Raw genomic sequence first — 27,372 nt, 5'->3', positions numbered from 1 at the left:
AAAAAATTAACCAAAAATTAAATTAAGAAAAATATTTAAGTAAAAAGAGAAAATTAAAAAAAAAGAAATTCATCAAATTTTTCGAAAAGTAATTTTCTAAACAACTTAGATTAAAAGTTGATCATAATTTTTTTTTTTAAGAATTTTCTAAAAAAAAATTTAAAGAATGTTCTAAAAAAAATTAAAAGAATTTTCTAAAAAATAAATTAAAAAAATGTTCTAAAAAATAAATTTAAAAAATGTTCTAAAAAAATTAAAAAGAGTTTTGTAAAACAAATTAAAAAGAATTTTCTAAAAAATTAAAAAGAAATTTCCTAAAAAAAATTAAAAGAATTTTCTAAAAACAAAATAAATCACTAAAACTTTATTGCAACCCTTGCAGTTGCTCTGCCCAAAACACCGCCTTAAACGCAGCCTCACTGCTCACGGCCAATCAAATTGCTTTTGGTTTCACTTCTAGCTACTCAAATCCTTCTTTGCCCACCCTAACGTCACACACTTTCACCCCACCTGCCACCCGCTCTATACATATGCTTACAGCTCGAATACTTAAAACGCTTTGTTTTTTGTTTTGTTTCGTTTTTTTACATATTTTATTAATATTTTTTCGATTTTAAATTTTCTGCTAGCCGCCGCTCTTCTTTAACTTGCATAGAAATGCCTTTTTATAGCTACAATCTATAATTTGTGTTTGTGTTCATTTGCTTGCTTTTCAATTTTTTTTACAACACGCTTTTTGCACTTTTTCTGCATCAAAGCGGCGCTTCTATTTCTGCTTTGCCGCTTTTTTGTTTGCCATGTTTTATTTTTTTTATTTTTATGTGTTTTTTGCTGTTGTTGTTTACACTTTATGCAGTTGGAAAGTTGGTATGCTTTTTTTTTGTTTTTTGTAATTGCTGTTGTTGTTATTTTTGCTCACAGTGTTTGCCTATATTTATGCCTATCTGCTCTGCGCTCACATACTTTAATGTCACCTAAACTGTCCTCCTGTCCTCTCCTCTCTTCTGTCATAAACACAACGCAAAACTGTACTGCATTGCCTATTTGTTGTTTTTTTTCCTACATGCTTTGCATTTTTGCGTTTTTATTGGCTTGCCGTTTCTTCTAGCTTTCATTTAACTGTTTTTAATACAATTTAATAAGACTCTTTTGTTCAGGTGTGTGTGTGTGTTTGTTATTGTTTTATTTGTCTGTTTGTTGTTGTAAATTGTTTTGTTTTTGTTGTTCTGCCTGTCATTGTTGCGGTTGATTGATCGATTTTACAGTTATTACTCTAGTCATCCATAGCGAATGTTAGTTTTTTTGTTGTATTTTTTTTTTTGTTTTTGTAATTTAAATATGTACGTAACTGTCGCTCTGTTGCAATTGTTGCTTACATACGCTTTCTAACTTACTTATACCTTTCGTTTTCGCCATAAATGTCTGTATGTATGCAAGTCAAAACGCTTTCCATTCGATTTACACGCTTTACAATCACTCAATGTGTGTCTATGTGTGGGTGTGTGTGTGTGTGTGTTTTCACAGCTAGTTGTTATGCTTGCCATTATTTGACTAATTAAATATTTCATAATATGTGTGTATGTGTGGCTGTGTGTGTGTGTAGAGTGAGTAAACATCAGCAAAAAGTTGTTTTTTTTTTCATTCAAATTTTATTTATTTCTTTATTCTTTTTTATTTGAATTTCTTCTAAACACAAGTTCATCAATTAGTACACGATTGCGGCATTGCTCTACGCGCATATTAAGAGGAGGACCCATTTGTTACAAATGGACCTTGCGCTTGATGCACACAATAAATATAGCTAATATATGTATGGTAAGTACTAAGTTGTTGTTTTTTTGTTTTGTTTTGTTGTTGTTGTTGCTGTTGGTGTTATGTGTTCGTAATGCTTGTTAATATATAGGAAATGTACTGTTGCTTTTGCCAGAGCTTTTAGCATGTTTGCATGTGATTGTTGTTGTTGTTGTGTAAGAGAATGTGAATAAATGGTTAAATGTTATGGTTGTGTGTATGTGTTGTGTGTGTGTGTATAGTATGTCTTTATCATCATTATTACATTGAGTTGTAAGTTTTATTTTTTATCTTTATTTTAAATATTAAAGTGTAATTTATTATAATGTATTCTGTTTTTTCTTCTTCTTCTTTTTCTTTTAATATTTATTTATATATTTAATTCTCCCTTTTGCTCAAGATTTATATATTTTTTTTTATATTTCTTTTTCATGGTTTCCATAGCAACAGCGTCGCGCGATGTTGTTGCGCCCAGCTACAGTCTTCGTCAACATCTTAAAAACATAGAAAGGCTTAAAAACAAGTAATTTATCTGCTCACTTCGATGTCATCATAGTCACGAATTCTGCAAGAGAGTAAAGAGAAAGAAATTCGAATTAGTTTAATGACAATAAAAAATGTATTACAAAAAAGTATTCACTAAAACATAAAATAACACATTTCATTTGGTGTGAGTCAATAAATTCTATAGAAAAAATATGGTTTCGGTACTGCTTCAATGAAGAAAAAATATTCGAGAGTAAATACACGAATGCGAGCCGGGCAACTAAAGCTTCGATACCAAAAAAAAAAAAAAATATTTTCAAACCTTGGGGAATGGCGAATCGAAAAAACTGATATAAATTGCAAACTGGTATAAACAAAAATGCGATAAATGGCAAACTGGTATAAATTGTAAACCGGTATAAATTACAAAAATGCTATAAACGACGAATTTGTATAAATGACAAAACTGATATAAATGAAAAAACTGGTATAAATGAAAAACGGATATATGTAAATTCTAAACTGGCGTAAACGACAACTTATAAATGAAAAAGTACTATTAAAAAATTATAACGGGTGATTTTTTTGAGGTTAGGATTTTCATGCATTAGTATTTGACAGATCACGTGGGATTTCAGACATGGTGTCAAAGAGAAAGATGCTCAGTATGCTTTGACATTTCATCATGAATAGACTTACTAACGAGCAACGCTTGCAAATCATTGAATTTTATTACCAAAATCAGTGTTCCGTAATCCGCTTTTTTATCGACAAATTTTGTTTGCAACCAGAAGCCGTTCAAGAACTGCCCATGCATCCCGAAAAATGCACTGTTTGGTGTGGTTTGTACGCTGGTGGAATCATTGGACCGTATTTTTTCAAAGATGCTGTTGGACGCAACGTTACGGTGAATGGCGATCGCTATCGTTCGATGCTAACAAACTTTTTGTTGCCAAAAATGGAAGAACTGAACTTGGTTGACATGTGGTTTCAACAAGATGGCGCTACATGCCACACAGCTCGCGATTCTATGGCCATTTTGAGGGAAAACTTCGGACAACAATTCATCTCAAGAAATGGACCCGTAAGTTGGCCACCAAGATCATGCGATTTAACGCCTTTAGACTATTTTTTGTGGGGCTACGTCAAGTCTAAAGTCTACAGAAATAAGCCAGCAACTATTCCAGCTTTGGAAGACAACATTTCCGAAGAAATTCGGGCTATTCCGGCCGAAATGCTCGAAAAAGTTGCCCAAAATTGGACTTTCCGAATGGACCACCTAAGACGCAGCCGCGGTCAACATTTAAATGAAATTATCTTCAAAAAGTAAATGTCATGAACCAATCTAACGTTTCAAATAAAGAACCGATGAGATTTTGCAAATTTTATGCGTTTTTTTTTTTAAAAAAGTTATCAAGCTCTTAAAAAATCACCCTTTATAAATTATGACAAAACTGACATAAATGACAAACCAGTATAAATTGCGAACTGATATAAATTACAAAACAGATATAAATGTCAAACCGACATAAATTGTAAACTGGTATAAATTTTAAAACTGGCATAAATGCCAAACCGACAATTTATGTAAACTGGTATAAATTCAAAAACTGGTATAGAATACAAAACTGGTATAAATGATAAACTAGTTTAACTACATAAATGACAAAACTTGTAAATGGAAAAAATTCGTAATAAAATAGTATAAATTAAGAAAAGATGTAAATGAAAAAACTGGTGGTATACATGGCAAGACTTGTATACATATGTAAATGACAAAATTTTATGGAGGAAAATCTAGTACAAATTTTAGTTTCAGGCAACAAAATTTACATACTATACAATACACAAATTTAACTATTAATATAGATTATAAGCCATAGTACGCCTAAAAGTATGCTTTAAATATACTTTAAATGCGTTAAAAAAGGTTTTGTGGAAAAGTATTAAATTTCAACTGATATTCATATAGAGAATAAAGCTTTAAATCTATAAAATAATGCATTTTTCAAAATACAGTTGAACTTCCCTGACTCGAATCACCGTAATCTACGAAAAAAGTACGAGTTGGAGAGACTTCGAGTTATGGCAGGTAATTTGTATAAAATTTGATTTATTGCCAATTTAAGAGTTCGAGTTATGAAAGTGCAAATGTAATCACTGCTCTACCTCTTTTTTTGACTTATGACTAAAAAATCCCACAAAATGTTAGGTCAAACGAACACTCATAACATGAAGACTACATTTTTTTTGAAAACTTGACACTAAACCAAACAATTTGCAGTAAAGTCTTGAAGGACAACTCCATAAAATCCACTTAAATGCCTAGTAAAAGTCTAAGCGCTGCTCATTACCTAAGTATAAACGAAATAACTTCACTATACACTTAATTGCCTTTCATAAAAATCAAAGCTACCACAACACACCCACTTATAATTTATATTCACCACAGTATTGTGTAACACTACTTAAAGCTTATTTAAAATAGCACCCACCTCGAAACACGTTAAGGAAACGTAAAAAAATATAAATGACATAAAAGGTAAAAACATATGGGAGAAATAGGTGCCACCTACACTGAAATATACAAAGGCAACTCATTCATAATAATATTTACAATTTGAAGAAAATATAAACTGACATTTCACGTGAGTCACAACGGCTTGGAAAGCAAAGGCAGAGAATATTGTGTTAATTGCAGTTTATTTTTTGAAGCAAAAATGGAGAAAACAATAATCGATTGTGCTTAAGTGCCAAGTTATGAACGACAAGAAAATGACGACTAGAAAAGTGATGATATCATTATAAGTAGTTATTAAAGGCTGATACATTTCTCGCATTAGAAATAAACTATTTTTAGCACCGAAACCGTGACTTAATTAGTTCGAAAAGCTGTGGTGTAGAATTTTTGAAATGAGTCTTACTTTTGAATTTAGAATTTGATTGACAAAGCTCTTACGAAAATATAGCAGTGAGAAACTTTTAAATCAAATCTAGTACGGTACTTAATAAATTCTTAAATAATGTTGAAATATGGAGAAAATTTAAATTTCCAATTTTCGAACTCACTTTGATTTTCTATTTATGTAAGTAAAAAAAAAATATATCTTAAGCACAGCATTGATTTGCAGAAAAAATATGAGTTAAATTTTAATTTCGAAATTTCGAACTCACTTTGAATTTCGACTCAAAACAAAATAAAATGATTTTTGTTCAATTATATCTAAATTCCAGCAAAATATGGAATAAATGTTAATTTCGAATTTTCGAACTTACTTCGAAATTCCTTTTACATAAAAAATAACTATTCATGTTAAATATAATTTCAATTTATGGCAAAATATGAAGTAACTCTCAATTTCGAACTTTCGAACTTACTTTGAATTTCTATTCAAAACAAAATAAAATGATTTATATTCGCTACGTCACACATCATGCAATAAAAATCGCTCATTGAACGAAAATTATTGGAAAATACAAATGAAACGACTACAAATCAACATTTTAAGGTTATGAGCTGTTAATAATTCCAAAGTGATAGATGTGTTTTGCCGCCGTATTTTCCCGCAGTAATTTTTTAGTGTTTATGTGGCTATTTCCTGAACTAATTTACATTGAAATGCTATTAGAAAAAATCAAAACAATATAGTTACACATCAACCACACAACATGCCTCACTCAACACTATGACTCGTTAATTACAAGAAACCCATCAGCTGATTAAGTCGCTACTAATACCGCATGACGTGTGATCGCGCTAAAAAGGCATGTACATATGCAGCAGTGACTAAGAGCACAGAAGCGGAGATAAAGAAAACATGTGGAATGTACAAATGTATGTATGTATATATGCATGTGAAAAAGACACTAAGCAGAGACCGGCCGCAACGTGGCAACAATCAGCTAAACAAACCGCAAAAAATTAGAGGGCAAATAAAACGACGAAATCAACTATTGGCGAAAGTGACCAATTAACATTGAATTTGTTTGCGTTCCTTGTGCAACTCCCCCCAACAACGGGAGTCGATAAGTAAATTAAGTGGAATTTTTTCGCAAATTCGCCAAAATACACACACTACACATACAACAATAAAATAGCACAAATTAAGCGACGCACAAGAAAAACCAAACAAACGATAAACATAAAAAAACAAGAAGTATTTGAAAGAAGGAACAAAGCAGAAACCTTCCACAGTTGGCGCAAAGCCAAAAAAAATACACTGAGGACCTAATAAAATGTGAAAACAAAGTGCAAACTCAGCATTTGTTTGAGCGTGTGTATACATTTATGTTTTTTTCATGCGAAACGGGATAATCTTTAGTCTTCTAACTTCTAAGTCAATTGAATTTATGGCAGCTAATAACCTACTACCCACAAGCTACCCACAACCACCCACCAACAATGCGGTTCACTCACTCGACGGCGGCTCTACGACTAACAACTAAGCACACGGCGTTAAATAAACATCTATATATATTAAATTGATAGTATTTACAAACACATACATATATATAATATATATTTTTTTGTGGTTATGTATATGCCTACTGCCTTCCGTGCCTTCAAATGACAACCATCAATTCTGCACTGCCAATACTCGTGGCGCACACTGCTACAAAAACAAACAAAAACGCAGAAAATTAAGATGAAGGTTGATGGACGGACAGTGCTAATACAAACTAATCACTGCGCTGTGTGTTAATGCCGGCCAGCAGAGCTTGGAAGCCGCGCGCGGTTTGTGTTCTGTTTGCCCACACACCTGGTGAATGTAAATAGAAGTGTTGTGCACACACCCACAACAACAGCAAAAACAACTAGCACACATAAAAGGTCAACTAATATATCAAAAAAAAAAAAAAACAAAATGGCAGGTAAGTAACAGCAGGCGACCACCGGCCCATTAGTGCGGGCGGCAGGGTGTTGATAGATGGTGTTTGCGAAATGATTAGCTGGCGCACACGCAGTTGTATGTGTGTGCGGTGTGTTTGGTTAGCAAACCATTTATAAGTGATTTTTGTTTTGTTAGCAGCAAGGAATGGCGCGCGCATGCTGTTGGCAGCTGGTTGCGTGTCCGTGGCAGCATGATGTCCGTGCGCCTATTGGCGAAAGAGGCAAATAAATTGGCTAATAGACTGAAGAAGCGCCACTACAACGCTGTAATGTTGCGGCAAATATTGGTAATGTTTACAAAGGCTTTATGCTGTGTACATACACGTGCGCCTAAATAAATAAGCGTGCGTTATGCAATGTGGCAGTAAGATGAATTGAGCGCAACTTGCTCCTACACAGGTGTGGTAACACGCACAAGCGCTTTTGTGTGGTAATTTTAGGAGAAAATATTTGTCTACGCCTTTCACTCATATTGACACTAGACTAAGTTTATTTATTTTTCTTATAAGTTTATTAAATGCAAATCGTGCACGGTTTCGAGTTACGGCCTCGATACACTACTTCCCTACGCGTCATGAGCAAGATCTGCGCTCTCTTGTAACAAACAAATTTAATGTGTGAGCGAGAAAAACGTTCCTTGTGGGTTCTGGTTAGTATGTACCATTATAGTGCTATACTGTATCTGTATTTTCATTATACCAGTTTACTTAAGTTTACGTTCCTTGTCATTTCCGGTTATTGTATAAGCATTAAAGCGGTATATACGTCATACTTTATCAGTACTTGTATTATACCAGTTTACTTAATTTATACCAGTTTTGTTTTTAATGGTTTATACCAATTGGTTTTTGATCAACCACACTTACTTGTATTATACCAGTTTACCGAATTTATACCAGTTTAACTTTTAATGATTTATACCAATTGGTTATTCGATTCACCAGACATTTTACTTTCCTCTCATTCCACTTCCCTCTCTTCCAACAAACTAATTGCTCTCTACCAATTTCAATGATTTATACCAATTATTTCTGCGTTTCAGCACAGGCTCTGCTTAAAAAAATTAGCACAAAAAAGTTAACTGCTATCAAATTTCATACAATGACTCTTCGCTCACCAAGTAAAATGTTTTATTTTTTAATAAATATTACCATAAATTTGTCAATGGACACTTACCTTCATAATTGACCTGACCGTCACCATCGATATCAGCCTCCCGGATCATTTCATCCACTTCTTCGTCTGTTAACTTTTCACCCAAGTTTGTCATGACGTGACGCAATTCAGCCGCTGAAATGAAGCCATTGCCGTCCTTGTCGAATACTCTAAAGGCTTCTCGGATCTCCTCTTCACTATCGGTATCCTTCATTTTACGTGCCATCATTGTCAAGAACTCGGGGAAGTCAATGGTGCCATTACCTGATTGGAGGAAAAGAAAAATGGGAATATTAATGATAAAAATTTTAGAAAAATTAAAAATATTATTATTTTTAATATTTTTCAATAGTTCATTGTTTCTTTTTTATATTTAATTAACGCTTTATTAACTCGTTTTTATTTATTTTTATTTTTTTTTATAGCTATTTTATTATTTTTATTAATTTTCTTTTTTTATTATTTTTATTAATTTTCTTTTTTTATTATTTTTTTACATATTTTATTTCTTTTGTTTACTTATTTTATTCACTATTTTATTCTTTTTTGTTTTTTATATTTATTTTTTTTTCGTATTTTTTCTTTTTTTATTTAATTTTTTTATTTATCCTTCTCCTCCTCCTCTCCATTTACCGAGAAAAAATATTGTAAAAATTCTTTCTTTTCTTAAAAAAATATTTTTTTAAATTTCACTAAATTTTTTACTTAAAAAAAAAATAATAAAAAAACATAAGTACATTTTTTGAATTTTTTGTTTTTTTTTTATTTTCGCATTTTTAATTTATTTTTATCGGTAAAAACAACTGTCTCTGCTGCAGCAGTCATCACTTGTTTATAAATAAACTCAATCGCATTTTTGCTAATGTTAAATTTAGCGCCTTTTCATTTACAAAACTGCCATACTAATTTACAAAATAACAACAAAAATACCGCAATTGGATGCTTGAATGACAGAAAATTAATAGAAGCGGTGGGGAACAAGGAAGTCTTGTGATCATAGTGGCGGCTTTCCCCAAAAGACATGCGACCTGCCACTTGACGACGCCAACTACAACATTTGCACATCAACACCAACAACAAAAAACCAAAAACAACAAAAGCCAAAAAAAGCAAAAAAGCACAAAAACAACAACACAAAAAACGGTCACACTGCACAGAAATGCAATTCCAACACAGTGCAATTTTTCAAAACAACAACACTGCACTATGGTTTCATTTATATGTATGTTTAATGCAATTGTGTAGAAAATATTTTATTTTGGAAATTAAAACAAGAAAAATTAGTAATACACCCACGCTTTATGCAGACGCAAAATTTTGTTGTCAATTATTGTTAAAAATTATTAAAATAATTTGTTGCTCAAATTACCGAAAAATAAAATATTTTGTTGCGCACAGCTTTTTGTCGTTCATTCCGCAACTTTGGCGCAAAATAATTTCTTTTATGAGTGAAATGCTATTTTCGCGGGTCATTGCCCCACTGTGCGGCAAAGCAGCGTGAAGCGCAAACGCTGTGCCTGCAATTGCCAGCGTTGTTTTTGAATTAGCGAAATGTGTACATAACTGTGTATATGTAAATATATATTATAGCACATAGAATGGCACACACAAATTTCGCTGGCGTGAGAATTGCAGTTGTTTGAAGTGAGTACGTCGCACGGCTATAAATAACACAAGAATAATGTGTGTTAAAATTAGACGGCAACACGGCGAATGCCGAATATTTGGGTAAAAATGCAAAAAGTAAAAAACGCGAAATATTATAAAAGCAATATTGAAAAGAAATGGCAAAATTAAAGGCGAATAAAAAATAATTAAAATTGAAATTTCGTAAAGCAATAACGGGGAAATGAAAAATAAAGCATGAAATTTAGTAAGACAAGAATAAAAAATAAAAATTGTTTAAAATCTTAAAATGTAAAAAAACATATAAAAGTAAACTAGTAATAGAAAAAAAATAAAATAAAATAATAAAAAAAATTAAAAATAAAAATAAAAAAACCTAAAAAAATTAAAAATAAAAATAAAAAATAAATATTAAACAAATAAAATAAAATAAAAAATATAAAAAAAATAAAATAAAAAATATTAAATAAAATAAAATAAGATTAAAATAAGATTAAAAAAAGAAAATAAAAAAAAAATATTAAAAAAAATTAAAAATAAAAATAAAAAACTTAAACAAAAAAATTAAAAAATAAGTATAAAAAACTAAAAATAAAAATAAAAAAATTCATATTAAAAAAATAAAATAAAATCAAAAAATATTAAAAAATTAAAATAAAAAAAAAAATAAAATAAAAAATATTAAATAAAATAAAATATTAAAAAAAAAATCGGCGGTTCTGACAAACGAACAGCTTGTTGAAGAGAAAAGAACGTGTGCAAAATTTCAGGCCGATATCGCACAAACTGAGGGACTTAGTTCGGGTATATACAGACGGAAAAACCAACATGGCTAAATCGATTCAGCGTTGTCATGCTGATCACTTATACCTATGTACTATGTACGAGTATGTGCTGCAAACTTCCTGCCAAACTTATACCCTGTTCAGGGTAAAAAAAATTCAAAAATGTTAAAAATTAAAAATATTAAAAAAAAAATTCACAAAAATTCAAAATATAAAAAAAATACAAATTTACACTATATCTAAATAAAAAAATACAAAAACTATGTACTACTAAACTAAATGTATATTTAGCAGCCACGTAGTAATTTTGCTTTGCTTGTCAAGCTATATTGGTCCACCGACAGCAACAGTCTAACGGCCGTCTGTGCTGCAAAATTTTAGCAAGCGTCAACACCCCCTCGTGCACGCTTACACACACACACATACACGTCTCTAGAGCGGCTGCGGCAGCTAAAGCTTAGCATTAACAAATGTAGTGTGCAAAAAGGCGCCGCCGTTAGCGCCACAATGAGCATGTAGCCGCCAACTACATATACATATCGACAAAATATGTGTACAAATTAGTGAAAAATCGATTTGCTGTCTATACAGCGGGAGCATGTATACATAACTGTACATAATTATGGTAAAAATCGAATTTTTTGTTGTGGGAAATTCTCATTTGCGCCGCCTGTCTGTCGATTTCAGCTAGCTTTCTCTGGCTTTTCTTGTGCTATAACGATTCTTTTACATATAAGTATAATAAATAAATATATATTTATGTTAGACAGACCTAACTACACTATATACCTATTTTGTTTAGAGAACATTCTTATATAAATACATAAATATGTACAAAAACATCTCTTTGCATAAGAGTATAATTATACCCTGATCAGGGGAGTATATTAAGTTTGTCACGATATATATATTTAAATGATCAATGGAATAACTCTCCGTCTGTATTTACGCGAACTAGTCTCTTAGCTTTTGAGATATCGACCTGAAATTTTGCACACGTCTTTTTCTCACCAAGAAACTGCTTATTTGTCGGAATCGCCGTTTTCGGACCGCTATAGCATATAGCTGCCATACAAACTGAACGATAGAAATCAAGTCCTTGTATGGAAAACTTTTTTATTTCACAAGGTAGCTTTACGAAATTTGGCATAAATTATTGTCCAAAGCATGGCTACAAACTCCGAAGAAATTATTACGATCGGACCGCTATAGCATATAGCTGCCATACAAACTGAACGCTCGAAATCAAGCCTTTGCATGGAAAACTTTTTTATTGCATAAGGTAGCTTTACGAAATTTTGCATAAATTATTATCCAAAGCATGGCTACAATCTACGAAGAAATTATTACGATCGGACCGCTATAGCATATAGCTGCCATACAAACTAACCGATCAAAATCAAGAAAAATCTTTTTATATAGGGTATAATAGCTTCGGTGCAGCCGAACTTTGCGTTTTTTTCTTCTTCCACATTTCTGCTACTCGTTTATGCGTTTATGTGCGCAAAGAATGTGTAAATACGCTCAGGTAAAAATTCAAAAATAAAATTAAATCAGCAAAGCAAATATTTAACAATCATTATTTTTGTACTAAACGTTTTATGAACTGCTTTAGCGAGCAATGTGCAAACAAACAGCTGCTCCATACACATTTACATCAGATATAATGCGTTAGCTTAGAATACCAACAAGTATATAGGAGCGCTATGTGCCTGTATCTACACTAATTTGCTCAAATCCGCCGCGCAGCGGTCACTCACTCTCCCACAACGCTCATTTACAGGTGGTCTGTAAGCATTTCAGCCGGCTTTTATTGAATTTGAGGCAATTGCTTTGCCATTCCACAACAGCATATGGAGGCAGTTTGCTACATGCCATGTACATATTTACAGGCTATAAATATACTTACGCACATAGACACATATGTTTGTAAGAGAGCTGTATAATTACTTTTCGCCGAAACAAAGCACAACACAACACATTAACGCACGTCTCATCGCCTTTAAGGCCAGCGTACACGCCTTCAGCCTCTCCTCCACACACGCAGCTAGCTGCTAGCGGCTCCCGTACTCCTATTTTATTTTATTGTATTTGCTTTAGCTATTCCACGCTGTTGGGCAAATATTTATTTTGTTTCGAGCAAAAAAAAAAAACGTAAGCAAAAGTAGCAAAAGCAGCAGCAGCCATAAAAAGAAATGTGAGCAGAACAGCAGGCAGATAGCGGCATGAGGTCATGGCCAATTTAATAGCCACCCGCAGGGCGTGTAATAACGGGTCGCGCGCTGCGACTAAAATGCCAATTTCCTTGGCGAAATTACATGCATATTTAAAAGTGTTGTAATGTCATTAAATAAAATGCGCGAATAAAACGAAATTAGCCAATTAAGAGTAAACGCCAATGGATATTACGTCTGGTGGCGCTGTGATCGCTGCTTAATTCAGCTGAAAGCGTTTTATGTTTATATTGATTTAAATATATTATAGACATTGACATATGGTTGCAATATTAGAAGTGGCGGTAAAAATATAAACGGCTGTTCAGTTCAATTAATATAATTATAAAAAAAAAAAATAAAAATTAAAAAAAAAAAAATTAATTTTGTTTTTCGTCATTTGTAGTGTATAAATATGCTAATATTAGGGAAATTAAATTAATTTAATTAATTAAAATTGTAACCAACGGAAAAAGTTTGTAAATTTTTCTATTTACGTTGTTTGGCATAAACTCCAAGTCTATCAGTTATATGCCATATATTGGTCCGATCTGAAAAACAATATGTTCAGAGATTGTAGCTTAGCCCTTAAACAATAATCCTCACCAAATTTTCTGAAGAAATCTCGTCACATGAACAAGTTTTCCATACAAGAACTTGATTTCCAGCGATCAGTTTGTATGGCAGCCATATGCTATAGTGGCCCGATCAAAACAAATTTTTCGGAGATTATAGCGTTGCTTTGAAAAATAATATGTGCTAAATTTCGTAAAGATATTGAGCTCTCTTCAAACCATTTTTGTTAAAGTGCCTAATTGTATGCTAAATTTTTAAGGTAATTGGCATATTTAGCATAAAACATTGCCTACATTTAGGATTTCAATTAAAACAGTAAGAAAAAGAGGTGCAAGAAACATGCTTAATTCAAGTAAAGGATTAAAATATAGACCAATACATTTTTTTGTTTTCAGACAAATTTCGAAAATATTATTAGGAATAGCAAAAACGGTTATTGGGGATTGAAAATGTCAACTCTTAACCTTTTAGTAATGTACATAAGTACCCACAACTCTGAAAGCTGCCACCGCCACGAAGAATAACATGTTTTTCTGTGGCACTTAGAGCGAAAACCAACCAAGACGTGCCACTACCACAAGGACACATACATACATTGGAGGCAGCAAACAGCTTCTACTGACTAACTACAACAAAACACAGACTCAAAAGGACTTTTATAACTTGTTCTACACAATTTTCGCCTTGTCATGCTGATGTTGCGACATCGCCGACGAGAAGGTAATTTGGAGGAGCACGTCGCTGCGAATTTAATGAGCATGTAACAGGCAGAGCACATGGAATATGACTGCAGCGCTTACTGCGCATGTGCTACTTCTGCACAACGCAGCAAAATCCCGGGTAATCCGACGACATGAAAGCGAGTGTAAAGAAGTGCAATTGACGAACAAATGTGTACAAGGTGGGAAAAAGAACGCGGCGCTAACTAAAAGAGACGACAATGAAAAACGAAAACGAATATGGAATAGAAAATGCGACAGTGGAAAGATTTATAGGCCACTGGGATGCTGTTGGGTACTAGCGTAGAATGTGAAAAGCAAACGCTGCACAGGCACTGGTGCGACAAGCTGCAATGCGTCGCCGCCCAGCATAAAGCAAAATCGCAATGACCAGTGCAGGTGCGGCGACACAGTAACACAGACCCAACCACACATACACACAAGTGCAGCGTTAGTTGGCCGTGAGGTGTTGCTAAAGGGGCGCGGCTCTGCAGTGCAATTGTGAAATTCCCTTGGTCAAAAGGACACTCGGCATCGATCGCAACGCACACAAACACACACACGCACGTGCACGGAGAATGGCAGTAACTGCGGAGGAAAGCGGTAAAGTGGCGAGATAGTGGTAAAGTGGCGAAATAGCGGTAAAGTGGCGAGATAGCGGTAAAGTGGTGAGATAGCGGTAAAGTGCCGAGATAGCGGCAAAGTGGCGAGAAATTGCAAAATGGCAAAATTAAGTTGCTTAGCTGTATGGGATTTACTAGCTGCAGTTTGGATTACGAGCAGTTTGCTGCGCTCATTCGTCATTACATGCTCTTTGCATGGCACGACACAGCTTCGTAATACAACAAGTAAACATTTTATGGTTGAACTTGCGAATAATCTGGTGATTTTCCTCGACGTTTTTATCGCATTTTCAATGGGCCACTCTATATATTCAACGCTTGTTGCCACGTTCTATGCGCTCGTCGCCTTGCTTGTTTGCTCTCCCACTTCAGATGCACGTATGTGTGTATTTTTATACTATATACATATGTATGTGCGTGTGAGATATAACGTTAAGTTAAATTACCAGACATTTAGACAACTTGACAAACAACAAACACAACACAAAATATGTATAAGGGATAAAACAACAGGCAGCCAGGCAACGAAAGGCATGCCAAGCATGCGGCCAAGAGTAGCAATGGAGTGATATTTTATTTCATGATTAAAATTCTTATTAATATGCTATTCTTATCTTGGCTGTACGCCATACGAAAAAATCGTACACACATACATACATACATACATAAACATATAGACACACATGCCTGCGCGCCTAGATCAGTGCAAAGCAAAGGTGCTGTGCTATGGCGCACTCATTCCAATGGCAAGCAAAATAGCAAAACAACACCGCCGCGCAGTAATGAATTGCCGGTGGACCGAAACAACGACGACGCCGCCACCGCCGCCCCGTGAGTGTGGTGGCAAACGGCTGGTTCTAAGGCCCGCTACCAGCGCTCGCTCGCTATATTGCCGTGTTGTGTATGGCAAAAGCCGGCAGACAAGTGTGAATTTTAGCGTTTTTCACTACAACACTACAAACATACACATAAACATCACTACACACATTTGTTTTATTTGAGTTTCTTAGTAATTTGTACTTTTTTTTGCTTTCTTTGTTATAGTTTTATCACTTTTTATTTTCTATATCTATATATTTTCGGATTATTTCGTTTTTGCCTGTTTGCATTCGCCTATATGTATATTCCTTTTCATGTTTTATGTTCCGAATAATTTATAAAAGCGCGTGCTGTTTGTTACCTCCTCCGCAATTAATTTGCACACACTATCTTTCATTAGAATCCTTATTTATGCGCCATGAAGCCATAGGCATGTATTGATATTGTTGTTGTTGTTTTTTGTGAAATTGAAAAATATTTGTTAACATTGTGTGTATGGATGGCGGGTAAATTGGACCAATAATCGAGAAAATGTGGGTTCGATTTAGGCTTAATAATGTGATTGCATATTTTATGAGTTTTTTGGCGTTGCCAGGCGTTAAGTATTTGATAGAAACATATGTGCACATTTCCAACACATTTTTTTGCCGCTTTTCTATTTTTGTTCGTTTGATTTAAATTGGTAATTCAATTAATTTTAAGCATTAATGGTTTAAAATAAATTGAATACAATTCAAAAACACATTTTTGATTCAATTATTATTTATCTTTTAGTGTTCATTAATATTAATCATTGCTTATTCATATTATTTTTTTTATAGTAATTTCTGAATTTTTATTATTTTGCTATTTTTAAATTTTTAGGCAGAATTTTGTGTATGTACTTTATTTGTAAAGTTTAATTATTTTTTTTAGTTTTTTTTCAAATAAAATTGATTAAAATATATGTTCATTGATTTCATTAACTTTCAATTGGTTTACCTTATTTTTCAGCATATATGTAGTTTTATTTCAGTAAATAATAGTGAATTCAGTTTTATTTATAATGCATCCATTTTTATGTTGATTTATATAATAACTTATTTAATTTTTTTATTATTTTACTATATTTGAAAATTTTTGAAATGTATTTACATTTTTTAATTCTTTTTTACAATTTCACTTACATTATTTCTTTTATTATTAATTTTCTCTTTTATTTTCTTAATAATTTATATTTTTTAACTAATAATTTATTTATCACATTTTTTTAAATTTTATTGAAGTTTATATTTTCCTAAATTTTATAAAATATAATATACATACATATATAAATATGAAATATTTAAAAGTCTATACGTAATGAATTATTATTTCCTTTAATTTTTAGTTGACATGTTAGTTAATTATTATTTATTTTTTTTTTTTTTGATTTTGTGTTATTATGTGTTTCACTTTTATTTTAAATTTCAAATATAGTACTTCCTTTTGATATTTATATCTATCCTTTTTGCTTATTCTTATGTTTTGCTTAATTTTATTGTTTATTGTTTTTACTATTTTTATTATTATTATTTTATATTATTTTTTATTTTTGTATTATTATTATTATTATACTTTTCTTTATTTTATTTTTATTGCTTTTATTTGTTTATGTTTTTTATTTTAATTTTTTATTAATTTTTATTTTATTCTTTTAAAATTTTTTTTATTTTTATTTTTTGATTTTATTTTTATTTTTTTTTATTACTTTTTTATTTTTTATTATATTTATTTTTTATTTTATTTATTTATTTTTTTATTTAATATTTATTGTTTATATTTGCATTTTTTGTTTTTACTACTTTTTATTTTATAATTTTGTCTGCATTTATTTTTATTTTTTGATTTTAATTTTTTTTTTATTACTTTTTTATTTTTTTATTACTTTTTATTTTTTTTTATTTATTTTTTATTTTATTTTTTTTAATTTTTATTTTTTATTTTTTTTTTTATTTTATTTTTTTTTTAATTTTTATTTTTTATTTTTTTTTTACTTATTTTTTTTTATTTATTTTTTTATTTTATATTTATTGTTTATATTTGCATTTTTTGTTTTTTTATTACTTTATTATTTAATAATTTTGTCTGCATTTCATTATATTTTCATTTATCACTTACCGTCAGCATCGACTTCATTTATCATGTCTTGCAGTTCGGCTTCTGTTGGATTTTGTCCCAGCGATCGCATCACTGTGCCCAATTCTTTTGTCGTGATGGTGCCATCACCATCTTTATCGAAGAGCGAGAATGCCTCTTTGAATTCAGCGATTTGTTCTTCTGTAAGTTGGTCAGCCTAAAAAGATGAAAGGAAAAAAATATTGATTAGCAAAAGAAAATAATGAAAATAATAATGCAAATGATTAACATTAGAAAACTAAAATTATTGAACATTAGATTTCCCCAAAGATCATATATAATATAAATAACCTATAAATCACATTTCCAACCACATGACTTATAGATTAGAACTAAACTGGGAAACGTGTCAACTTTCACATACAAAAATTCGATTGAAACTAAAACATGTGATTACACAGCGCAGCCCCCTATTTCATATACAATATATAGTATATTTAATCCAGGCCTAGAATACTGACCAAACAAGCATATTGTTTAAAAAACAGATGTACGTGTTGCGCTTTAACGTCAGCAAACGCTGGGCAGCACAATAAAATAGAGGTCAGCAACTTAATTCCTATAGCATAAACTACAAATTCAGAAAAACATTGCTGATAAGCATTAAGGAGCGTACTTGAGAAGTGACGAATTTCTTTAGTCATTAAAAACACAACCGCATGACTGACGCAACACTTAAATTGTATTTATTTCGTTTTATTGCCAGCTGATAGTGAATTTATTGTACTATGTAGTACCCTTGATGTTTAATTTGATTACAATAAAAACACGAAATAAAAACTCACCATTTTGTATTAAATAAAAAAATATATATTAATGTATTCCCACACTCAATAATATGTTTTCGAAATATAGAATTGTTGATTATTTTGTTGTTTTTTATACGTATTTTAATCAAAATTATAATTATTTGTTCTGTTTTGCTGAACTGCGGTTGAAACGGTACAAAAATGCCGCAATTAAATATAAATATATTTAAGCAATTATGCTCTAAGCAAATGGCAAATTGAAATTTTCGCAAAGCCTGATAATGTTAATGTAAATTGCTCTTAACTTGCTGCACTCTACAAGACACATGCAAAAAGTTCAAAGGGCTCTGCAGCGACAAATTATTATCTTGGAAGCACAATCTATATTTTATTTTGCAATAAATTATTTATTTATTATTTTATCTCTTGTATGGCACAGTTGTAGGAGGCTTGCTTTTGTTTCTCTTTTATAATGCAATTTTTTTCGTTTTAAAAACTGCACTTGTATATATTTTTTTTGCCGCTTTTCACTATTTTTTAATGCCGTCTGACAACTGTGAAAAACTTTAGAAATCGTCAAATTGTATGTTTGGCTCAAAGTGAACTGTGTTTGGCACTTTACTGGGAAAAATTAATATTACATATTGGAAAGGAATGCGTGGAAAAATGAACAGAAATGGGCTGCGCACAAAATATGAAGCTCTACAATAAAATAATTCTTAAGTTTATTAAAAAAAAAAATTATTTTATGACACTGTAGATTAGATATGCAGAATCGAATTTGCAAACAGCCAGCTTAATGCGCCGAGTAACGTCAAATAGCAAAGCAAGTGGAACGTCAAAAGTGTAAATAAATGCAGGTAAACAAATAAAAATAACTAATTAGAAAACAAAACAGCGTAAAAGATGTCAGCGGGCGAATAAATAAAACATGGATACGAAAAACTTAAATACAATTTGAAACAGATATGTATCATTTGCTAAATATATGCGCAAAACCGTGTTGGATTTCCGCTTAATGCCTTTTAAAGCAACAACTCGAAATGGCAACTGACGTCAGCGGATGAGCCAACGGCGGTGGAGTTGTGCATACAAATGGGAAGCACACATACATATTTATGAACGCACAAATGCATACATACATATGGTTATGTATATACATTTATATTATATACATATATTTGTATGTAGATGTGCAGAGCGAGCAACGAGTTGATTTTGCATGCCAACGAAATAACTTTTTTTTTGTACTATATGAAAGTAAAAAACTGTTTTTCCGAATCGCGTGGGAAGTGCAAACGCATTAATCAATAAAAGAATTCAAAAAAAATGTATCTATATTTATTTGTTGGTATTATTTAATAAAATTGTTTGAAATTTACTTTGTGTTTACTAAATAAAATATCAAAAAAGACGTTAATCGAGAAGAAGTTATCGATTTTGTCATCGCTAAAACTTTACTTTAAATGAGTTCATATTTTCAAAAAGTATTTGCCAATTGGAAGGCTAAATAACAATTGAGTCAAAATGTAGTGTGAACACACTCTTAAAATACAGAAATTCTAACCTAAATGCTAAAGTATAGCCTCCTAACCTAAAACTTAATTAGCAACCTTTTTTTCCATGAACCACGCTGTGTAAATTTTGCACTAAAGAAAAATTTGCAAATGTATGTGTGTACATAGTTTCCTGCTTTACCTGGAAATATACATTCAAAATTGGTTTATAAAAGCTTAAGCATATAAGCGTATTCATATAAACACACGCGCTAGTTTCTTAAATGTTGTCAAACAAGTAGATCTACAAAAAGCGCAAAATAAACTAGATAACAACAAAAGCAACCGGCAAAAATAAATGCTGCTGACTTCGCTGCCGCAAGTGATCGCGACATCGGAAGCCGACATTCATTCATGACTCATAAATATGTATGTAGTATATATTTACATTTGTAAGCATTTGCTAGTTCATAAAACATACAAAAACATGCATATATTGTACGTTAATGTGTGTATGCGCATACGTATGTTTTAGTAAATGGATAAAAGATTATTCATCAATTACATAGTATGTATGTATGTTGTAAATATTTTGTGTTTAAGAATTGTATTACAGTATTTTTCAAATATTTGTTTTAGATGTATTAAAAAGTATATAAAAAATATTAAAAAATATATGTATATTAAAACAAATATATTAAAATTTTTTGATATATAAAAAAATTTAATAGTCAAAACAAAAATATTTAAAAATTATACTAAATTTAACAATTAAAAAATATAAAAAAAAAATATATTAAAAACAAAAGAATAAAAAAAAAATTAATTAAAAATTGCTTATAAAATTCTTAAAGCAACTGCCATCGTAATGTGCGTAAAATACATTTATGTGAGTCTGTACCTACACAAATGCATTTAGAAACTACCTAAAATACTTCTGTGGTTCAAATAACGCAGCTGTTGTTTTTTACAACAGCCCGGTCATAGGCAGCAGCTGATTCTTGCTTGCACAATGCACTACATATTCATATGTACTAATGTAAGTATGTATGCACTACATACAGATAAACATACACACATGTAAGTATAAATAAAGGCGCAGACGACATGGCAACGCATACAATAACTTTGTGGCGGCGCACATTGGTTTCTGCTAGTGCATACTGCGGCTAAAAATATAAGGAGTTGTCGCAGGACATTGACATTTGGTACATCATTGTTTTGGATTCCAATTAAGAAAAAAATGAAAAATTTTTTTAAAAAAATTTTATTTTACGCCCACCTCCCATATAAGGTGAAACTTAATTTTTGACCTAGAGCACTGATTTTTGGTACATAGCATTTTTATGACATTATATATGTTGGTGTTAAATTTCAATAATATCCGCCCACTTTTACGCCCACCTCCCATACAACTAAATTCTCTTTTATTAAGCAAATTTCTTACATCTTCGTGACATTCTGACATTGTTTTTTTCAAGGGGGGCAATTTGGGGCAGCTGAATTTTTTTTTATCGTTTAGCTGAGACTTCAGACTTTAATTCGGTATATGTATGTCGACAGCGGTAGACAGCGCTAAAAAGATGCACCACTTTGAATTTGAAGAACATTGAAATTTTGACGTCCAAATTATGTTGTTCCACAAAATTTTTTATGCATTATTTTTTTCAATGGATTTTGATGCAAATTTTTTCTTTGATACATATTATAAATGAAAAATAATAACAAAGTTGAATTTCAATAGTTGCTTTATTGTATCAATGATTTGACTTTTGAGTAAATTTTTGGCTAATTTTGATGTTCTCTAAATTCACCAACTTTGGGTATTTCTGGACAAAAAACTAATGCAGATAGAATCCTAATACTTTGGGAAAATAATGTATAGATAGTTGGTAACAAACTGTGAAATTTTCATTCAAATCAGACAACATGAAATTTTTGAATTTCGGCCACAGATATCCCAATGTGCGGCGGCCTGTTGTGGCCGAAATTAGTTCTTCCAACAGTACATATTACGAAATTATAATTTATGAATATATAAAGTAATACATAATACTTTCATGTTATAATTGATAACGATTTACTGCCACAAATGGCAAAACACAATGCTTTTAAAATGTGTTCAATACTTCGATAACAGATAACAAGCTTATCAGTTAACAACCGCCAAAAAATAGAGAAAAAAAAAGCAAATTCGATTACGCCAATTAATACATGTAGGGACGTACTTTATTATTTTATTTTATCAGCACGTAAAATTAAAATAACCAACATTCTTATCAGCAAAGAGCTATCAACTGATTTCGATTTGGGGCTTTTTGTTGTCCAAGCTTAGGGCGTGTTTAGATAATTATAGGCAGGATTTACAAATTAGTACTTGATAAATAATAACTGGAATGCTATAAGCATTTTTCTGTTTAATTTTTCGTTTAAACTAACATTTCTAACATCTATTAAATTGAATTGTAAGTACTTCCAGGAGCAATTACATGCTTAATTACCAACAGATAGAATTAATTGCAGCTTGCGAGAATAAAATACAGGTAGGTTAAAGCGCACGCAAGCTACTGACAACTATTTATTCAGGTAAAATGTAGATCGTCACGCTAACGAAACAGACAATCAGCTGGTGACTTACATGCGCTTTCACCAGAAATGCGCACACACATTAACCAAGCCCCACATCTTACTGTGGGTGTTTTGGCCACGTTCGGTTGCATGCACAAATACAGTTAGGTATTTAGACAGGTTTGTGATTTCACATAACCAAATTTCTTGTAATAATATATGCATGTACATAAATACATTTATCCATAATTCAACTTCGTACAAATTTCAAGAAAACCCCGAAATAAGCATGAGGAAACAATTATTAGTAGCTAAATAATCGTATGCAAGGTAAATAGACAGGCCTTTAGTTGAAATCTATTTTATGAATGTTTCTAATTCTGGCTAATATTAACAACACGTGTGCGTAGAATTAATATGTTTACAAAAATCATCTATTCAAGGAAAATTTGAATTTCTAATGTGTCAATAAAAATAATATGGCGTTAACACTTGACAAATAAATTTGTTTCTTACTTAATTTTGAATTATTTAAAATATAGTTGAATAAATATTATGTTTTAAGCAAGTTAATTTAAATATATAATGAAAACAATTAGCTAATAATTAAGTGTTAAGTAATTATAACTTTTTTATTAATATACATAAATTTTGGGTTTGCCAAAAATTTGCTTTTCAAGTAGTTGGCAATTCTAGAAAAATACTTATAAACAATGTGGCACAATATCGCCGCATTTAATTTTATTTACACACAAATGCTTGCAAATATGCGATTACATTTTCTATAAACTAATCGGAGATTAAAAAGTCAAGATTTACTGAATGCACACATATGTACATACATACATAAGTTTTCCTTACAGTACTGGTATAATTTTCAGACGTGAAACGTTAAGATAACATTACCAGCTCAAAGCGGCTACCAAAGTGCAAAATATTATCAAGAGCAAACAGAACATAAACTTTAAATATTTATCATTGTACGTACACCCCTTATGTATAAAGGCATTTGTATAAACATATGCATGTGCGTGCGTATATAAAAAAAAAAGGTTTATGGGTTTTTCTACTGGCTTGTCGCTTTCAATTTGCCTATCGCTAATTTTGTAGCATACTTATCAAAACTCGTCGTCTTTACCTTTTGTATGTACATATGTATGTATATTTTCTCCCAACATTTTCCCGTCACATTTTGAACTTAACCGTCGTTCGCCCATATCTGTTGACCCCCTTGCTTTGCTAGAACGCTTCTGGCATTTTTAGTGTTTTTTCGCTATTATTTCAGCAGTGAAAACAAACGACAAATCAACTACCCCTGCCCGCCGACAGTTTTGCGAACAATATACCGCACCCTTCCACTAACTGCTAACATTTCAGAAACCCCTCTCTGCCTCCTCTCATTTCTCCTAATTTAGCTGATGATGAATAGCAACTACCTTGTGAAGTACAAAAACAACAGAAGAGGCGCAATGAAATTTGCTCGCCGGTACCAGTTTTCGACATAAAGCGAAAAACACTGAAATAGCCGCAGACGGCGATAACCGCAATGCGGCAAAATAGCGGTACGGAACGGTTCAAAAACGAACGAGGCGAATAAAACGAGACGAAAATACAGAACATGCGCATGGTTGGAAAGAAAATAAGAGAAAAAAAAGTTTGGCGGGTGTAAAAGCAGTTTATATACATACGCTGCTGCTGCTAGCAAATAGCAACAAACAAACCCAGTCAGAACAAACAGAATGTATACACAAAAGGCAATACGAGAGAAAAATTAGCCCCTGTTGCATGGATACAATACAACAACGTCCTAAATCAGCCAGTTGGCAAGAAATTGGAAGCATTGCAAAAGTGCAAAAGCCGAAATTTGCTAAAGGCAATGCAAAAGTAGCGAACAAACGGAAACAACGAAATTCAACTGACAGTCAAATATGTGTGAAACGGTTCAGCGGTGAGCGCGAGAGCCTTTGAGCAAGCACAGAAAGGGGAATGCATAACTCGCCGCAGTAAGAAGAGCGACGGCGAGATACCATTGTGATGAGTGTTTTTTTTTAATCAAGAGATAAATAGTAAAAGCAAGGCGTTAGTGAAGGGGTAAAAGAAAATGACTGGTCCGGTAGCCTATTTCTTTATTTGCTTTGCTCTTTCTACCAGCTCTTCGTTCCGAAAAATCAAAAAAAAAAAAAAAAAAAAAACAATTTGCAGAAACAGGTAAAACGTGCTGCAAAAATCTGTCATTAAATTTTTAGTAATTTACTTTTGAAAATAAGCCAACTATAAACATTTGCGTTAAACTTTCAGTTACAATTTTGGTCATTCCGGAAGTACATAAGTAACGACTTTTTATTAGTATCGATTAATTGCTGTTAGTTTAGCTATCGATAATTTGGTGTAAAACTATTACCAAGAAATATTTGTAAGAATTCCCAATTTGTTGTAAAAGTAATTTAAATGATAGATTTTCTAAATTAATAAATTATTTATTAAATAAACCCGTATTTTAAATTGCTTATTAGACTATTATTTACACAAATGTGGAAGCAAAAGCAATTTATTTCACTAGAAACACATATTTTTCCATACATGTAATGTCAAACGTAAATAATTACATGTAAACGTATGTATGTATGTCATTATTATTATCATCAGATTATCTTTCAGTTAAGTATTTACTTATTCGCACTCGGCTCTTTAGAGTGTGAACGTGTGTTTTATTTTTCTTTTATGACGCTGCTGACATTTTTCACACTTGGCCAAAAATTAATTGTTAAAGCGAATGACACATTAAATTTTCTTCGCAAGGCGCTACTGTCGCAACTTTTTGGTAAAGGCAAATAAGTAAACACAAAGATCACATGGCTGGCCAAAAAACAAAAAGAAAAGCAAGTAACCAATTGCAAGCTCAATACAAGAAAAGTAAATACATACATCTTATTTTTCAAAAGCATTAAAAGCAAATAATGTGTAAACAATGTCTATTTGAAAACAATAACCAAAAATTATAATAGTAATTTATAAATGATGAGATAATTTATGGCAAAATACTCGCATTAATAACGCAAATTTGTAAGGAGAGGAAAAATTTATCATTTGTGAAGAATAATGTAATTGAAATAAATTTGAAAAATTTGTATGTATGTTGAAGAACATGAATAATTAAATTTGTACGAAAAATGAGCACATATTGCGATAAATAAGAGTAAATAGCACTCATAAGAAAATAAATAGCAATAGCGTTTTTATGATTTAAAAATCTTTTTGGACTATTGGACAAAGTTCCAAAGTTAAATTTATGCGTGTAGCATAATAATAACCCGACCCCAATACAAATAAAGTTAAATATAATAAGTATGAATTATATATTTACCATTGCTGTTGTGTTGTTTTTGTTAGTTGGTTAAAGGTGAAAATTTAAAAATTAACTATCTGCGCCCTTTGTTGCTCGCTGCTGTAATTGTCGCTGTCACCGTTGTGATGCTATTACTTCTATGGAGTAGTTTCTTTAAGGGTTAACCAGCCTGGAAAATCAAAACCAATACATGTTGGAGGATCATACTTTTAAGAGTTGTTTTCGTATTTCTTTTTGTTTTGTATTATATTAATTTCAAACATTACGTAGCGTTAAAATACGTATGCATGTTTAATACAGATATATTTTTATTATTTTAGTATTATAGTAACATATTTACGCGTTCAAAAAAAACCGCTTCAAATTACTCATTTACCCTTGTTTCTACAAATTTTATTAGAAAACCCTTTACTTTAGCGACAAACGTAAAGCAAAATATGATACACTTATTTAACGCATATGAATGTTGTATTTTTTTCTACATGAACTAGAGGTACATAGGTGTTCCCGAAGCAAAGTAGGGACACTTTAAAATATCAGTTAGTTGGTATATGGGCGTTTGCCAAACATCAAATGCTAGTTAGACTCATCGCAATAACTTTGCAGGCGCATACTTTGCGTTTACTCAAACCCTCCGTACATATGTTTTTTTTTATTAAATTTTCTTTTATTTGTTGTATTTGCTACTTTCAAATTTCACGGCAAATTCGTTTTGTCAGCCAGCTATAGCCACATCAACACATTCACACGTACTTGCAGCTACGTATGTACACGACGTGCCCGAGCCAAAAAGTTGGGTGAAGGCGAATTCGCGTGTATTCCAGTTGAAAATTTTCAAATTATACTTTAACTTAAAAACATCTATATTTCAAATATACGCTTTTGTAAACAAACTTTTTATAAATTATAACTTTAGCAGTGTACAAAAACTTATAGGAAACAATACTCGTTATAATAATATTTTATTAGAACTTTGTAAGAATAAAAGAAAATATACCCGTTGCCTAATTAATATTCCTTGCAGCTTTTTGACTTTTTTTTTTAGCTGAAATACTTTTCTTATATTTGTATTACAGACGAGAGACTATTCGATTTGTAAGTCCGACACGGTCAACAACTCAATTGCAACTGCGCTAACGGTTGGCTACGTCAAATCACTTTACAGCAACTTGTTCCAAACGCAAATGCTAGCTCGCTGGCTCGTATTGGCATCGCTATTGCCGCAATACACGCACACACAAACAACGCAACACACATTCGCATCTGTCTCAATTTCGCTCTGCTCAGTGCTGTTGTCGTCTCTTGTGTTATATTTCCTCATTTCATATTCGCCATCCATCGCCTTTTTTGCGCTGCTGTGCTGATTATTGAT

General features: G+C 31.6%; 1 protein-coding gene across 1 annotated transcript; it reads right to left on the bottom strand.

Annotated features, from left to right (window-relative positions):
* Positions 1-800: 800 nt before the first annotated feature.
* On the bottom strand, positions 801-27,191 carry LOC105233813 (calmodulin). The gene is made up of 5 exons (XM_049453044.1): positions 26,998-27,191; positions 26,019-26,169; positions 17,824-17,998; positions 8,345-8,587; positions 801-2,356 (listed from the first exon to the last, which is right to left on the bottom strand). The coding sequence occupies exons 2-5, from the start codon at positions 26,019-26,021 to the stop codon at positions 2,328-2,330; spliced, it is 450 nt and encodes a 149-aa protein (XP_049309001.1). The 5' UTR covers positions 26,022-26,169; positions 26,998-27,191; the 3' UTR covers positions 801-2,327.
* Positions 27,192-27,372: the final 181 nt, after the last annotated feature.

The sequence above is a fragment of the Bactrocera dorsalis genome, chromosome 3 (genome assembly GCF_023373825.1).
Source record: "Bactrocera dorsalis isolate Fly_Bdor chromosome 3, ASM2337382v1, whole genome shotgun sequence".
Classification (NCBI taxonomy): domain Eukaryota; kingdom Metazoa; phylum Arthropoda; class Insecta; order Diptera; family Tephritidae; genus Bactrocera; species Bactrocera dorsalis.
This window is presented reverse-complemented; position numbering and strand designations above follow the sequence as displayed.

Bases quoted from the DNA above. Each gene is read 5' to 3' on its own strand.
- LOC105233813 (XM_049453044.1), bottom strand. The intron at 8,588-17,823 runs GTAAGTGATAAA...TCCTCCAATCAG, and splicing joins AAATGAAGTCGATGCTGACG to GTAATGGCACCATTGACTTC. The intron at 2,357-8,344 runs GTAAGTGTCCAT...ACTCTCTTGCAG, and splicing joins CGGTCAGGTCAATTATGAAG to AATTCGTGACTATGATGACA.